The sequence below is a fragment of the Cyanistes caeruleus genome, chromosome 13 (assembly GCF_971803275.1).
Source record: "Cyanistes caeruleus chromosome 13, bCyaCae1.hap1.1, whole genome shotgun sequence".
Taxonomy (NCBI): domain Eukaryota; kingdom Metazoa; phylum Chordata; class Aves; order Passeriformes; family Paridae; genus Cyanistes; species Cyanistes caeruleus.
The window spans coordinates 13,792,905-13,807,709 of record NC_141713.1 but is presented as its reverse complement, the minus strand read 5'-3'; the positions used below and the strand labels follow the sequence as shown (position 1 = coordinate 13,807,709).

The following is a 14,805-nucleotide window of genomic DNA, read 5'->3' as shown; positions in this document are numbered from 1 at the left end:
TTAAATTTTGCTATTGCTGCACTGGAGATTAGAATATCCTACCTGAGTTCGTACACATCCCTTCCTCTTTGAATACTTATCGCTCCAATTACCTGCATGGTTTAAAATGAACATTAAGTTGCTAATCATTACCAAGCCAGCTGGGATGGATGGATACTGAAACAAGAGATTGTAGTTGTTTATTTGCAAAGCTAAATTTGCTTTGTGTTATGTTAAAAACATTAACTCTTGGCTTGATTTCAAAACTGATGAGCATCCAAAATGCTATTGAACTCAGTGTGTAATGCTTGTGAAATGCAGGTCTTGTGCAAAATGCAATGTATGATTTTATTCCAACTACATGTCAGCAGTTTCAAAGTAATTTGGAATTTTTACTGGTAACTTTGGAGTTTACTTTTTCTTTGTATACTTTTCGGTATGATGAGGTATCACCAAGGCTCTGAAGAGTCACTTGACCTGTAGGATGAGTCAGATTGTTTTCTTGATCAGCCCTGTGGAACTCTGTCAACAGAGGCCATATGCAATTACCCACAGGCAGGATCTGAGCCCACGACGACATGGTGGGAGCATTCTCTTGCAAAGTTCTAGCAAAAGATCTAGGAGAACATGTGTGTATGAGTGTGTATGAGGTTATTGCCAGTACCAGGAGGGATGTGACTGTTCTCTTTAGGAAAATCCATGCCCTCTCCATCTTTCATTTGGAAAGGAACATAAATTGCCCAGAGACCTGTGTGGTGAGTTCTCATGAGAACAATGACACTCCAAGGGGCATCGTGTTCACAGGGACAGCTGTGAGCTTCCACCCAGGCCTGTCACACTGCACTGTTTGGAACAGCCCCTCCCACCTCCCCCAATCTCACATACCCCAGCACCTGCACCCCCAGCTCCCCTCCTGCCCTGCTCTGCTGGCCCCTTTGGCATCACTGGGGAACAAATGTATTTGGTTTCCTCCTTCAGCCACTGAGCACCAACCGCAGCCACACTCATCACTTACAGGGGGTTGGTTTGCCACTTGGGTTTTTTCTTGGCTAAATCACTGCACTGACAGGGACACCTCAGTACAGCAGCAAAGTTGACCTTTTATCTTCCTGCTTTGACATTACTGCCATTACAGTCCCTGCTGAGAGTAAATGGCAAACAAAATGTGTATTCCAAGATTTTTCAAGTGCTCCCTTCTTCCCTTTGCCTTTTGGCTCAATGCTATTGATAGCACCCAACCTGCCAGGTCATTTAACTACCACAATACCACATAGCAAATGCATGACACACTATAGACTTTTTCTTCTCCCTACTGCATATCACAAAAGGTAGCACTAGGACTCAAACAAAAACAAATTACCTCAGTAACTCCTGGAAAACTCAAGTGGTTAATCAGTTACCTTTTATTTACATATATATGCTTAATGCTGAATTAAGTTGTAAAAACCAAAGGCTGATTTATAGCCCCAGTCAGCTTTAATTAACATTGATTCCAGGGGAATAGTAAATGTGAATAGCCTTCACAATTGAGATTGAACAATGAACTCACTGGGTGTTGTCCAATTTGTAGCATGATTTACATGGAAGCAAGCCCTTCTTTTTCTAGGGTTACCCCTTTTTTTATCTGGTGTTTAGGATGGGTTATATATAATCCATAGATAGGAACATTTGCTGTCAAATATTCTCCCTGATTTAGAGTTAGCCTTTACCATGGTCACTATAAATAAGGGAGAAAAAAACCCAATTTGAGGCTTTGCAGGGATTCCTTTTTCTTGCAATGTGTCATCGCTTCTCCATTTCATGGCATTTTTACGAAGTGGCCATAATGAAAGTCAGATTAAATGTACAGGATATATACATTTAATCAACAGCCATTGGAGTCAGTAGTGCTGGAAGAGTTATAAAAGCCCCTGTGAATGCAAATTTATTGCAAAAGAATCTGCGTCTCAGTGGTAGGAATATCTGCTGAATGGTACTACCTGACACAGAACACCTAAAACTTTCAAAAGTGAATTATTTAAGTGTAAGGCTTTGCTTGTAAAGCCGCCAGCTGCTGGATTTCAAGACTTGAAACTGGTCCAAAACATGGGACTAGGTACTTTATTTGTGCACTAGAGTAAATACTCTGATTTTACTGCCAATTTAAATGTGCTCAGTTTACAGTAATGAGCTTGTATAGGCAATACCTTGTTTATAGAAAGTGGAACAGGAAGAAACTAACATTAACCATTAACAGTAGCAATTTCTCTTGCTTTCAGCTCTAACTTTATGCCAAATACATCCTTCCCATGTCCTATCTGAAATATTTACTATTACTGTTCTTTTTCTAAGTCAGTGGAATAAATGGAGGATTCAATAAAATCATGCAGCTTTCCTTCCAGTCAGCTTGAATTGCAGCCCTCTTTTGTAATTCCAAGGCACTATTTCTCATTCCTATGGTGAAATGTATTTCAAGAACAAATGTATATCCTCTGTACTAGAAAACCTGATGATAGGTGTTAATCACAGTAGAATGGAGTTAACATTTTTTAATCTATTTTAAAAAAGAACAGACCACTTTTCTAAGGGAAATGTACTGAATTGTGGCTGCCACAATTTCTCAGGTTCTTGTACTCAACCAAACTGCTTTATTCTTTCAGTGCAGCTCACACGAGAAGCCCATGTGTTTATGTACATCCTGTCACCTTAAACAAACATGCTTACATCTTCTCTGGCCATCTGCTCTTGAAGCTGGAAGCTTTTCTCCCTTCCCCTCCCTCCTCAGCACCCCCCAACACACTCACTGGGTGCAGAGTTAACTCGGAGAATACTCACTGGAAAGCATGAAGTAAATTCCTTTTTCCACACAGGTCACAGATCTGTGTCTCTTTGCTTCACTTATAGTTTAAAAGTGACAGTGATACCCCAGAAGATCTTGGCTTATGGTGTTGGTCACTAGAGATCGTACTGGTGATTCTTTCTCCATCTCATTTTGGGTTAGCTCCAGAACACCCTAACAGGGACCAGTACTTGTGTTTGGTGAAGAGTTTCATCACTGAGCAGGAAGACACCAGCACAGTTTGAGGAGCTCACAGAGGTTCAGGATAAATAGGATATGCAAGGAAAGCAATGGTAGTGGTGTGGTAGGTCCTGAGTTCAGCAAGCTCTGAAAACCTAAACAGAAGGGGCAAGGGGAAATAAGGAAAGGACATGCTCTGGAATGGATGGAGGGACACACAGCAGAGGCTGAAGTTTGAGGCATAGGGAAGATGAGGAACACAACACAAACACGCTGGTAATAGCAAAAGCACATGGAATTGTTGGTTTCTGTGTAGTTTTCCAGGCAGGCACAGGTTCCTCCCACACATGGCCGCAGTGAGCCGGACACCAGTGAGCTCTGGAGCAGGAGCTGTGACAGTGCAGTCACTGTGGCACCGAGCCTGAGCTAATAAATCCTGCTGAGAGGAACACAGCTACAGGACTTCCATTTGGCTTGGAGAATAAGTTTGAGCAAGCTCATGTCTGGTAACTGAAAACTCTACAGATGTATTTTTGCTTTTCTGTGTATAAAGATGAACCAGTTTCTCTCACCTGTGTATCTCTGATTGGAACTGAGATTCCTCAAGCTTTCAAAGGATCCCTGTCTTTATAAACACAGCCATGTCTGCAAAAAAACCAAACTGGGTGGTGAACACTCCTCTCTGTGTGTGAACTCCTGCTTTCAGTGGAGTCAGGGGTAAAACTCTGTATTTCAATGAAACCAGGACATCCTCTTACACATTTAAAGTTGTATTTCATGGAATCCAATAAAATCCATTGATATCTGGACTCCAAGGAAACCAATTGGTGCATGGACTTTTAGAACACTTTCATTCTTAGAAAGATTTAAAAGACAGAAATAGTCTGAATACCTGGAAAACTTTTCACTCAGTCATTTTCATGTAGTGACTTCTTTAATACCTGCTAATAAATAATTGCTGTTCTTAATTCAGCAGAAAGTGACATGCATGCAGCTACCAGTAAAAATCTACTTTAAATAAACTCATTTGTCATTACCTTTCTCAACACAGCTGTTGTCAGCACCATTACCATTTAAATTTGTTTTGCCCCTGACAATTAAAATGATATCAACACTGAGAGAATGTAACAATTTCCATTGTTCCTAGCAGATAAGCAAGTTAATTTTGTGCTGCAAGCCGTCACTGTAGCCATAATTAACTGACTGTGTATTGAAGAACTGTGATGTTTGAGATTATTCAGCCTTGACTGGGATGTATCAGTGACTAAATGTTTACTTACTGAACTGAGTGATTACTCCAAAACCTTGTCTTGTCTCCAGCAGTTTCAAGGCTTTTTCTCTGATACAGGTATTTCTTTTTTTAGTTTATTTGTTACAGTTTTTGAACCATATTTGAACATCAACCAATGTTTAGACTTTGATGTTGCTTCTATAATGACACTGCTATAGAATACAGAAAGACATCAGGCGCTGACCTCAGCCTGAACCCTTGAAAACTGTAATTTTCACACACACAAAAAAGTTTCAGTTCTTTTGTATTAGAATCTGCAGCTTTTCTCATAAGTTTGTTGCTAGATACATTACTGTTTGTTCATGCGGGAGACCTGATGACTTTTCTTCTTTTTCTAGATTTTCATCAATAATGAGTGGCAGAATTCTGAAAGTGGAAGAATATTCCCAGTATATAATCCAGCAACAGGAGAACAAATCTGTGACATTCAGGAAGCTGACAAAGTAATGTATCCCATGAATGACTATATGTTTAATGTATAAATTAAATGTATAACAAATAAGAGAAATGTATAAATAGATCAAAGCAACCAGTCCAGTATAGCACTGTTTGGACAGTTCTTTATTAACCATAATTCCAAGACCTATCATGTGACAGCAAATTCCATAAGCCTGCTTGTGTTATTTACCTGTGTCTTCAATTTTCTTCTTCCTTCTTCCCAGGTTGATACAGACAAGGCAGTGAGGGCAGCTCGGCTGGCTTTTTCCCTGGGGTCCGTTTGGAGGAGAATGGATGCCTCGGAAAGAGGCCATCTCTTGGATAAGTTAGCAGACTTGGTCGAAAGGGACAGGGCAATTCTTGCTGTAAGTGACACATAAAAATCAGTTGATAGTTTTACGTGCTGAAAGCAAATTCCTTCATGAAGGGGTTGATATGAATTGTGTGAAAACTACATGCAGCTTCCTGCCTGAAATGGCTTTGTCCACTTACAATGTGATGCAAAACCCCTAAAAGCCAACGAGGGGCTTCCAGTGGGCTCAGATCAGCTTTAAATTGGACATCGCGCAAAAGCAGGGGTGTGCACACGGGCGTGCCTGCCATGCACACCTGTAACTCCTCTAGAGTAAGAAATGGCAGGTTGGGATGATTTGTGCAGATGGGAAGGGAGGGCAGGTGAGGTGCTTAGGGACTCTAAGCTGGTGACACGAAATCCGGGTGCGGCTCCGTTTCGCTCTCGGATGGAGCCATCGGAACGGTGGCATTGTTAATGTTGTTTTCCGCATGTCAAGTGCTTTGAACTAAGCCCGTGAACATCTTAATTCCAGCTTTGTCAACACTTAAATCATCTTACCGCCAGCAGATACTGTAAAATCGCCATGGGGAGAAGGAAGTGCACAGCAAATCAAGTTTACTCTGCCTGTCATTTAATTTTTATTTCTGAAGCCAAGTTCTTTACTGAGTTGCGCTGCAGGCAGTGCCATTAATTGCTCTTGGGGATATAAGTCAGTGCAGAATTAGGCCTCCATTCTTCTCTATAGAAACTCATTTGATGGTTGGTGTGTTACACATGGGCGTCCTTTGCCCATTCTTAATGATTACTATTAGACAGCTATTGAGAATGAGTTAAGCTACTCAACATCTTAGGATATTTTATTGGATTTTTTTTGCTAAATGATCTTAGGAACCCCTAAGAGGATAGCTTAGAAGATACTTTTAAAAATAGGAATATTAACTAAAAAATAAATACATTAGCTTGTTAATTTATGAGCTTCCCTAGAGGAAAGTTTGTTTATTTGATGGCAATAAATAAACTGGCTGTACAGTATAGATATCTCAGACCTCAGCAGGAGTCTTGGCAACCATATAGAGAAATTTTTATATTCACATCAATTATATAAAGAGGGATGTGTCCATTCTTTATGGATTCAGATCATTAATACAGGGTTACAAGGAGCCCCTTCTCAGCTGTTATCATTAACATAACAGAACCCAGTTTGACAGGCATTTTTATCTTGGCTCCTGATTAAAGCGATTCAGCATTTATAGATCTGGACCAAACACAGTGGCTATTAGGTTCAAAGTACACAAAGGCACATGTACATGCATGTGGATACACACATAAACCCACAAGACAGACGGGCAGACAAACACACATAAACACACACATATGTTCTTAAAATCATAGCCATTCCAGAATACTCCAGAAGAAACCAGTTTGGGTTTTTTAAGGAAAAGACATTCTGTTCACATTTATGAAAAGGAGCAACAAAGAGGATCAGATAATTGTTCAGAACCTTCTGGGTTAAAATTACATCAAGGTGCAACTGATAGGTCTTCATTAAAATCTTTGTCACAGTTCAAGAGCTGTTGAGATGGTGAATACTTAGGAACAATAGTCCAAAAATATTACTATACTTACATCTCTTAACTTTTTCTTGTCCTGCAGACTATGGAATCACTGAACAGTGGCAAACCATTCTTGCAAGCTTTCTATGTAGATCTCCAGGGAGTCATAAAAACCCTGAGGTATTATGCTGGTTGGGCAGACAAAATCCACGGAATGACCATTCCTGTAGGTAAGGGGAATTAAAGCACAGCTGTGCACCTAAACCTTCTCATGGCCAGACTAAAGCTTGGTAGCTCACAGCTTCATAGAAGGCAGAGGAGAAGCCTGGGTTGCTCCTCCAGTGTGTAGTGTGTTGCTGAAGCAGATGTTGGAAAGTCAGCAAGGGGAGGACTGGGTGCCCGGCTCTTGTTGTGCCCCACATGCACATGTGATGAGGGCTTGGTTTCTTTTGCATGCGTCCATCTGACAAGAAGATAGCTCAATACCTACATTTAATTATTGACACATGTGTAAAAATAGATGGGATAGAAGCCTGGAAAATAATTTGGAACTAATGAAAATAGTGTTGGGTGCTTGTTTAAGAAACAGTATCATTATGTATCAATCTGGTTTGTATATGTCTCCTTACTGCTTTTGCAAACAATTTTACCTTGGACTAACACTGGATCTAACTCAATTTATATTTTGAGAGCATTCTTAATGTTACTATAGGGAACTACATACATATGAGATATATTTTGTTATAGATGCTTCTTCAAATTATTCAGTGGGATGAGTTTTATATTGTATATATGAGATAAACCTTCATGTGTGCGATAAAATCATTATGTTCTTATTCTTTTGCTAAAGAAAGGCGAAAAAATCCTTACCATTATTTTTTCTTCAACAACTCTCTTCTTCCTGCCCTTCCCTCCCAGCTGTTTTACAAATACAGGCTGCATTGTCTGATGCAAACATATTCATTTGCAGTCCGGACTAGATGTACCAAGTGCTATAATTACACGACATGGCAAAAAAGCAGAAAATGATTTTATGTAGGTACAGTCATTAAGATAAGTGTACTCATCTTTCATCAGCATAAAACAAATCTCTGGAAAAGCATTAAGGAAAACAAACATTCATTACATGGATTCTTTTTGGCTTCATGGTGCACGTGTTCATTGCACATGAGGGCACACTCAGGGATAAAGGCCCATTGCTGTTGCCCAGATATTTCCCTGGTGTTTCACTGTGTGACAGTATCTGCAGTACTCTCACTCGCCTCTCTACAGCAAAGCACCAAACTACCCAAGTGAGGCAAGCAGATAAACTGAAAATGTGCCTTCTAAAATTTTCAGAAGGGAAACAACCTGTAACTTGTCTTGCAGTGTTACTCATCTTAGTGTTTCACCTTATTAAAATTGCAGTGTGCACTGACTGGTGTTTATCTTCACTATCTTATTTTCACCAAGGAAATGACAATAATAATATTTCAGGAGTAGACATTCCTACAAGGACTCAAAGTTTTCCACAGTCATTTAGACTGAGATTCGTAAATCCCAGTTTTGCTGCTTGCACTTCACATTTAATCACACAAAAGTGCAGACCACACCATAAATTCATGTATTCAGCAAATTTCCTGTTCCCTAATCTCCTTCTCCCTGGTCAGTGAATGCTTCTTTCTCAGTCCTTAGCCCCACAGGTACACAGAAATTAGGTCAGCAACCAAAAGGCACTGCCAGATTAAGGAGAAGAAATATTCTCTGCTTATTCTTGGTTTCAAGTACCTTATAGGATAAAACCTGATTTTTTTTTTCGGTAAGGTAGGCTATGGTGGGTGAAAGGAAGGCACATTTTCAGCATGCCTTCCTCAGTGCAAACTTTATGCTAACACAGTTTTCAGTAGTGTAAAATCATAAGTCCATTCACAAATCTTCAGGGGATCAATTAGTTCTTCTTCGTTTAACACTTCTCTTTATTCCTCTGCTTTCACACCATAAATTTGTCATTCTCATGAAGCTATTTTGGGGCAAAGCCGCTGTTAAACAGTGGTGCTCTTTACGTTCACTTACCATCAGCTCACCAAAGATAAGACAACAAAACCAAAAAAACCCCCACTCTTAAATCTTGTCTTTCTATTCAGTGTGCTAATAAATCTGAAACCTCCCAATCTTCTATTGTTGCTGTTTTTGTTGAAGTTTTCTTTTCCTGTAAAATAAAAATAGGCAATTGATAGACAAGTAGAAGAAGAAGTGTGTTTTACAGTCACATTCCTTTTGGTCCCAGAGCTACAAAACCTTCAGACTGCCCTTTGCTTGCTCCCATGCGTAAAGCCTTGATGATTTAAATTAAAACAGAATGAGGCTAGGCCAGAAACTGTTAAACTAATAAACTGAAAGCAAGCAGAAATGTATCTTTAAAGCAATATATGCTATGATACAGTTTAAAGAGCCAATTCAGCTCTCCTCACCCACTTGTTTGCTGTGTCCTGCTATATGAGACATGGGACTGTATTATGGTTGTTATGCAAATAAAATATCCATGCTGGAGACTCCTGATGGAAATCTGAGCAAACACATCTGTGGAAGATATTGCTGTCCCAAAGTGAGATCCCTGGATAAATGGGACTTGCTTTCTGATTAAAAAATGAAAGTCTTTGGGCCAGGTGCTAAGCAGCTGCAAATTGATCTTGCTCTCTTAATATCAGTGAGGACTGAAGAATGTCAGTTTACTTCAGCTGAGTATATTAAAAAAAATTCTTTAACACAAAATTTTAGATTGGATGTGGGATCAGTGTCAGGTCCCTCTGGCGGCCAGCTAGTAAAGGATAACAATCATCAGCCACAGCATCTTAGAATAAGGGTCATTAGCATGACTTAAAACACTCAAACATTAAAAAAGTCTGTATAATTTGTAAGCACAAGGAACTTTGCTTACTGTTTAGAATAACAGAATTAAGCTAATTCAATTTCTTAAGCTATTTTGTCATGGTAACAGCTTGTTCTGCATTATGGACAGGGTGTCTCTTAGATCCACCTTTGGCCTGTCCAGAGACATCCAAGGCTTCTGAAGAACTTCAAGTCACATATGTTCCCAAAGATATTGTTAGAAAGCAACCTCAAAAATCCCATCTTGACAGAAAATCTGTGGATGATGAACTTTGGAAGTAGGTGTCAAAAAGGGCATCTGTCTAGAGTCTAGTGGGAGACAGCAGGGAGAGCAGCTCTGCATGGGAGGCACCGCTCTGCGGAAAGAACGTTCTGCCTACGCTGGGCAGAATTAACCACCATTTGTCTGCCTTGGTAAGAGGTTCAGGTTATCTATAACTCTGTGATGAAGCACGCAGACATGTGGCAGTGATTATGCAGTGACAATCTAAAGTCAGACAGTGCTAATGTAACTGTGTTACTGTTATGTTGCCACCATCCTTCTGGCTTAGAACCCACCTCTCACAGTACTACCGAGTACAAGCTGGTATTTTTAGCTGACTCCTCTGTGTTCCTCTTGAGCACTTAGACAGTTTTGCTTGTATGTACTTCTCTGTATTTTGATTTCTACTTTGCTTCTGTCAGATCTGATGAATCTTCCTATAGTCTGTGAACCACTGCTAGCATCTGTGAAAGATAACTTGGAAAACCAAACTGATCATCTCAGTCTGTGGCACAAATAGTCTCATCTTCACTGGGGAGTTGTCAAACATCTGGAGATCAAAACATTACAATAGCGTTTTGTCAATGCAGTGCAAACCAACTGATAAACTATTTTCTTCTGCCTTTCCCTGAATCTCTTTTCTCTCTTTCCATCCCTCCTTTATTTTCTCTGCTCTGTCCCTTGTCTTGGTTGCAGACTATTGTTACCTTTCTCATAATTATTCTGTATCTGGCCCCCAGTTGACATTTAGCTACTCTAGCTCAGGTTTCTACTGAGCAAATCCTGTAAAGCAGATGGATAGAAATAAGCAAACCTGACAATAAGTTATTTCTAATCAAATTCAAGTTGAAGTCTTCTTAAACCCACGAAATTTTAAGGATTAACCTGTTTATTGTTACCAGATAAATCTTAGAGGATATTGCAGCAGGTTTCCAAAACACACTCTCCATTGCGAAGTCAGGCCCTTCCCCACTATTGCACAATATCTTCACTATTGATATAAGAGTGGCTGCAGCTTTGGACTGAAAGAGGGGAGAGGCGGAGGCAGCCACTTCCCAGCCCAGCCTGGGAGGGAAAGCACATACCCTGTGTGAGACAGAACAATGGGAGCAAAAGCCCTGTAATCTCTCCTCCTCCTCCTCTTACTCCCTTCCGCTGTGTAACCTTTTCTTATCCTGGTAAATCATCTCCTGCCATTAAGCCTAGGTAACTTCATCATTTTCACATACTTAGCTGAAATTATTTTCCCAAGTTAAGAGATTTGAGGTTTTCTAGATGACCAAGCACTACAGGCCAAGGGGCACATTCAACACATGCCTTTAGCATAGGCATAGCCTTTCCCTCAGCTGTAGCCACACTGAAAAACATCTCACCTAAATTCAGAGATAGTTTGACTCTGGGCTAACTTATACAGCTACGAGACTCAGCTGAGGTACAAAGGTGCAGTAAATGTACTTTGCACAGATGCAGGCTGAGCACACTAACAAAGCTACTGGTTAGACAGTACCTTAACTGATCCTTTAACCGGTCCCCACACAGCAGGTCCCTTTCTGGCTTTGTTAACTATGTAGAAACCTGCATGTAAAAGCTCAGCACGTGCTCCCAGACCTCAGGAAGTAAATGATGCTCAGTCACAAGTCACAACTTTCCCTCTTCATTCCACATCTAGAGATTGTGGTACAGCATTCCATCACTTCACACTGCCTGTGTCTCCAATGGCAGATGAGTCAGCTCAGTGTTACTCTATTACCCCACACTGGGTTGTAATTCCTTAATATTGTTGTGTTCCACTCATGCCTTTCAGGAAATTGCCTTTGTGTTGTGACTCTTCACTTCTCTCACCCTTAAACCAGCTGAGGCCAGTAAGTGCTTCCATGCTACTGCAATTTTATGTGCAGAACAGCTCTTTGCCAAGGAACAAAGCAGGTTACTTTCTGATGGGAAGCCTGCTTCCTTTGTTCTACAGAAAGAATAATTAGGTTGCTCCTGAACCTAGGTTTCCCATGCTGGCTCACAAAAAAACACTTCCATGACTTCTTTATTTCTTTAACTGCCATCAAAGGCTGATCCTTAGAGTTTTTTCCCTCCCTCTATTTTAATTTTTTTTTTGTTCTGCCAAGTCAAACTGCACTTGAGAGTAAGCATGCTCATCTGTTTCAGATGGAGATTATTTTACGTTTACAAGACATGAACCCATCGGAGTGTGTGGACAGATCATCCCTGTGAGTATCTCTACCAGTGCTTTCTATTTATTTTCATTTGAACCAGTTCTCTTTAAAGACACATAAAACATGGTCTTCAGCTATGTGTGTTTTCCATTACGAAAAAAGCTGAGCTCATATTGTTGACATATCTTTAACAGCCTCCCTGCAAATGCTTATTTGAACATGCTAATAGGGTTTAGGCTCTGTTATTAGGAGTTAAGTTCTCAAGTCATAGAATTCACATGATTAAAACAAGCAAAGCAAAACACAGTGTTAATATGCTGTCAGTGGTTATGGATGTTCACACAACTTATGGAAAATTGATGCTTTGCTGTGGTAGTCTCTTTATTTATTTAGTTTTTACTGTGATTTAACAGGCTCCTCAGTTCCTGGGAGAATTTGATGTATTTTAATTCCATTCTTTCCTTCTATTTCTTTTACAAGGCTGGAAGAGAAAAGGAAACTCCAGGAAACATATCATTACAATTAACATTGCGTAGCTAATAGAAGACATGAAATGTTTGTTTTATTTGTTGTGAGAGAGAAACACATCATTTCATCAAATCCAATACTCCTCCTACACCCCAGCAGACACCCTCATAATAAAATCTTGTTGAACACTGCATGGGAATTGCACTGAGAGGGTAACTTTTTCAGAAGAGCCAGTTAGCCAGGTTTGGCAGAAATTTCAATGGGAAGCTCACATATAGCTATTAAAATATTGCATGGAAGCTTTTTGGCTTGACAAAACACTGGGGGACTAATCAGATCATTCTCTGAATTTTTTTTTTATGTTGATTTTTTATTTTGTTCACATTACCACAAAGCAACTAAACAGAAACACAAAGCAATTCTATAACAAGAGAAGCAGCCAGAAAAGATTACTTTAACAATGTTAAGCCCCTTTCCCCTATTTATATTTGTTATTATTTAATGTCTTTGTTAAGGGGTAGCTTTTGTGTTTGGCACTTGGCAGAAACCCAGAGAAATATGCAATGACTCAGAGAGTCTGTGGCTACAGCCATCCTGCAAACACCTACACACTCTCCTAACTTGGTCCTTATGAATGAAAGATTCCATAGCTCTGTCCCCTTTCCTCAGCCAGGCACATACATAAGCATTTCCTAAACGACAACCCCAACATCTAACCCCAGCACTGCTGGACATCTCTTGTTTGTGCTTGTTTCACTGAGCTTAACTGACAGAAACTGCTGAAGAAACTTGGCCACAGGCTGAGGATTGTGCCAAAAGCAGGATTTATTTAGTTAAGATGTGTAAACCTTTGTTTGGGGTACCCAGTCACCTACCACACGTTAGTTCTTCCCTCAGTTTTGCCCTCCAAAGCCTGAAGATGCCTGTCATATCCATCTATTCTAACACCACTGCTGATCTGTTCTGTGTTTCCTCCACGCTACCAGTCCCAGAGGACAGCCCAGGCCGCTGCATGTGCTTTGCCATTGCCTGAGCAAATACATTATTCAAAAATAAAATTAAACAGCAAGTCTAACACTGAACTCCTCATCCTCTTTCACATCCCAGCTTCCATCAAAACATGTGCTCTTTGGCAGTGCTGTAGCATAAACAGGGCTATATAGTGCCCTATAAAACTGCTGTGAGCTCTCCTTGCAATGCCATTAGAAGTGCAGGCTGTTAGCACACTGCTGGCCCGACAGCTCCCCTCCCAGGTTTATGTACTGGAGATGGAATTAAAACATCACTTTGTCTCCGGAGTTTATAAACAACAGAGGGAGTAAAAAATTGGGTGTTCGGTGAAGGAAAGACAGTTGTGTATTTTTTCAAGCTAGCCAGGGGCTAGAGAGATGTCTGAGAGTGGCAGCTGATATGCATCAGGCAGCAACAAGTTCTGGCCAGTGGCTGACTCTGTGACTGATACTTTCTATTCTCCTTCTAAAAGAGACTGTTGTACGCATTTGTAAGAGTGATTGTGCAAGCACAGTTATTTTATTACTCTGACAATTTCACTAAAATCAGCAGGACTATCCGCTTAACCTGCTAGGATCAGGCCTTGGTGCAGAAGGCTCGTTACTTTTATCCAAGGTACATTTGCTCATCAGACTAATATAATTCACTACATCATCTGCTGCAGTTCAATGAAGTTATAATGGATGACAATACAACATTTTATAGCAGTGAAGAGTTTCTCAACTTGTTTTTTACTGTCCTTTTAACATCTCCCACATAGATTTCTCAGTAAGAAATCTTCAAGAAAATGAAAAGTTTTGATTGAACACTGACATTTATGGACTTTTTATTGTAATTCCATCAATTAAGGATTATATAATTTTGAGTATAAATTTTATATCTTAAGATGTATTCATGGATATGAAATTTACATCCAAAACTGCATCAACATGAACAAACAGTTCTTTCCAAATGTATCAGAAGCAAGACCTATTTTTATGGAACAATTAAAAGTGCCAATAGCAAAACAATAAATGAAATAAAAAGTTGTGACTTAAAAAAGTAACAGATAACATTTTTTTTAATGGAGATTGCAGGTAAGGGTTGTATTTCTTGGGACAGGGGAGAAAGAACTAAGAAGTCACTGTTGTTGTTTTCTTAATGGCAGTAATTTAAAAAAAAAAATAAATCCTTGCTTTGTGCTGGGAAAGATTTATGTTGAGGATCAGCCTGAGAAATAAGTGAGGTATCAGCTTGACATCTTGAAAACAAAACACCACGGCAATATTTTTCCATCTATCAACTTTTTTTTTTCCTACAGTGGAACTTCCCCCTGCTGATGTTTGCATGGAAGATTGCTCCTGCTCTGTGCTGTGGCAATACAGTAGTTATTAAACCAGCAGAACAAACACCACTCAGTGCTCTCTACATGGGTGCCCTCATCAAGGAGGTAAGAGGAACTGAGGGAAGTGATGTCTGTCTCTCCTCGTGGAGA

The 14,805-nt window shown here is 39.9% G+C and overlaps 1 protein-coding gene and 1 long non-coding RNA gene across 9 annotated transcripts in view; one reads left to right on the top strand and one right to left on the bottom strand.

The window, feature by feature from the left end:
* ALDH1A2 (aldehyde dehydrogenase 1 family member A2) overlaps positions 1-14,805 on the top strand; it is a 112,731-nt gene that overhangs the window by 76,887 nt on the left and 21,039 nt on the right. For all 6 annotated transcript variants that reach the window (XM_086849028.1, XM_086849029.1, XM_086849031.1 and 3 more), the window contains 5 exons: positions 4,607-4,711; positions 4,931-5,071; positions 6,655-6,784; positions 11,845-11,906; positions 14,632-14,760. In XM_086849028.1, coding sequence (XP_086705154.1) covers positions 4,607-4,711; positions 4,931-5,071; positions 6,655-6,784; positions 11,845-11,906; positions 14,632-14,760 — 567 coding nt within the window. The remainder of the gene's footprint in view (positions 1-4,606; positions 4,712-4,930; positions 5,072-6,654; positions 6,785-11,844; positions 11,907-14,631; positions 14,761-14,805) is intronic.
* LOC111934167 (uncharacterized) overlaps positions 4,807-14,805 on the bottom strand; it is a 101,810-nt gene continuing 91,811 nt past the window's right edge. For 2 of the 3 annotated variants that reach the window (XR_002867074.2, XR_002867076.2), the window contains exons 7-10: positions 9,981-10,234; positions 7,425-8,742; positions 6,628-6,778; positions 4,807-5,069 (exon numbers count right to left, since the gene is read on the bottom strand). This is a non-coding gene — a long non-coding RNA (uncharacterized LOC111934167). The remainder of the gene's footprint in view (positions 5,070-6,627; positions 6,779-7,424; positions 8,743-9,980; positions 10,235-14,805) is intronic. The other variant, XR_015275820.1, reaches the window with a different exon arrangement.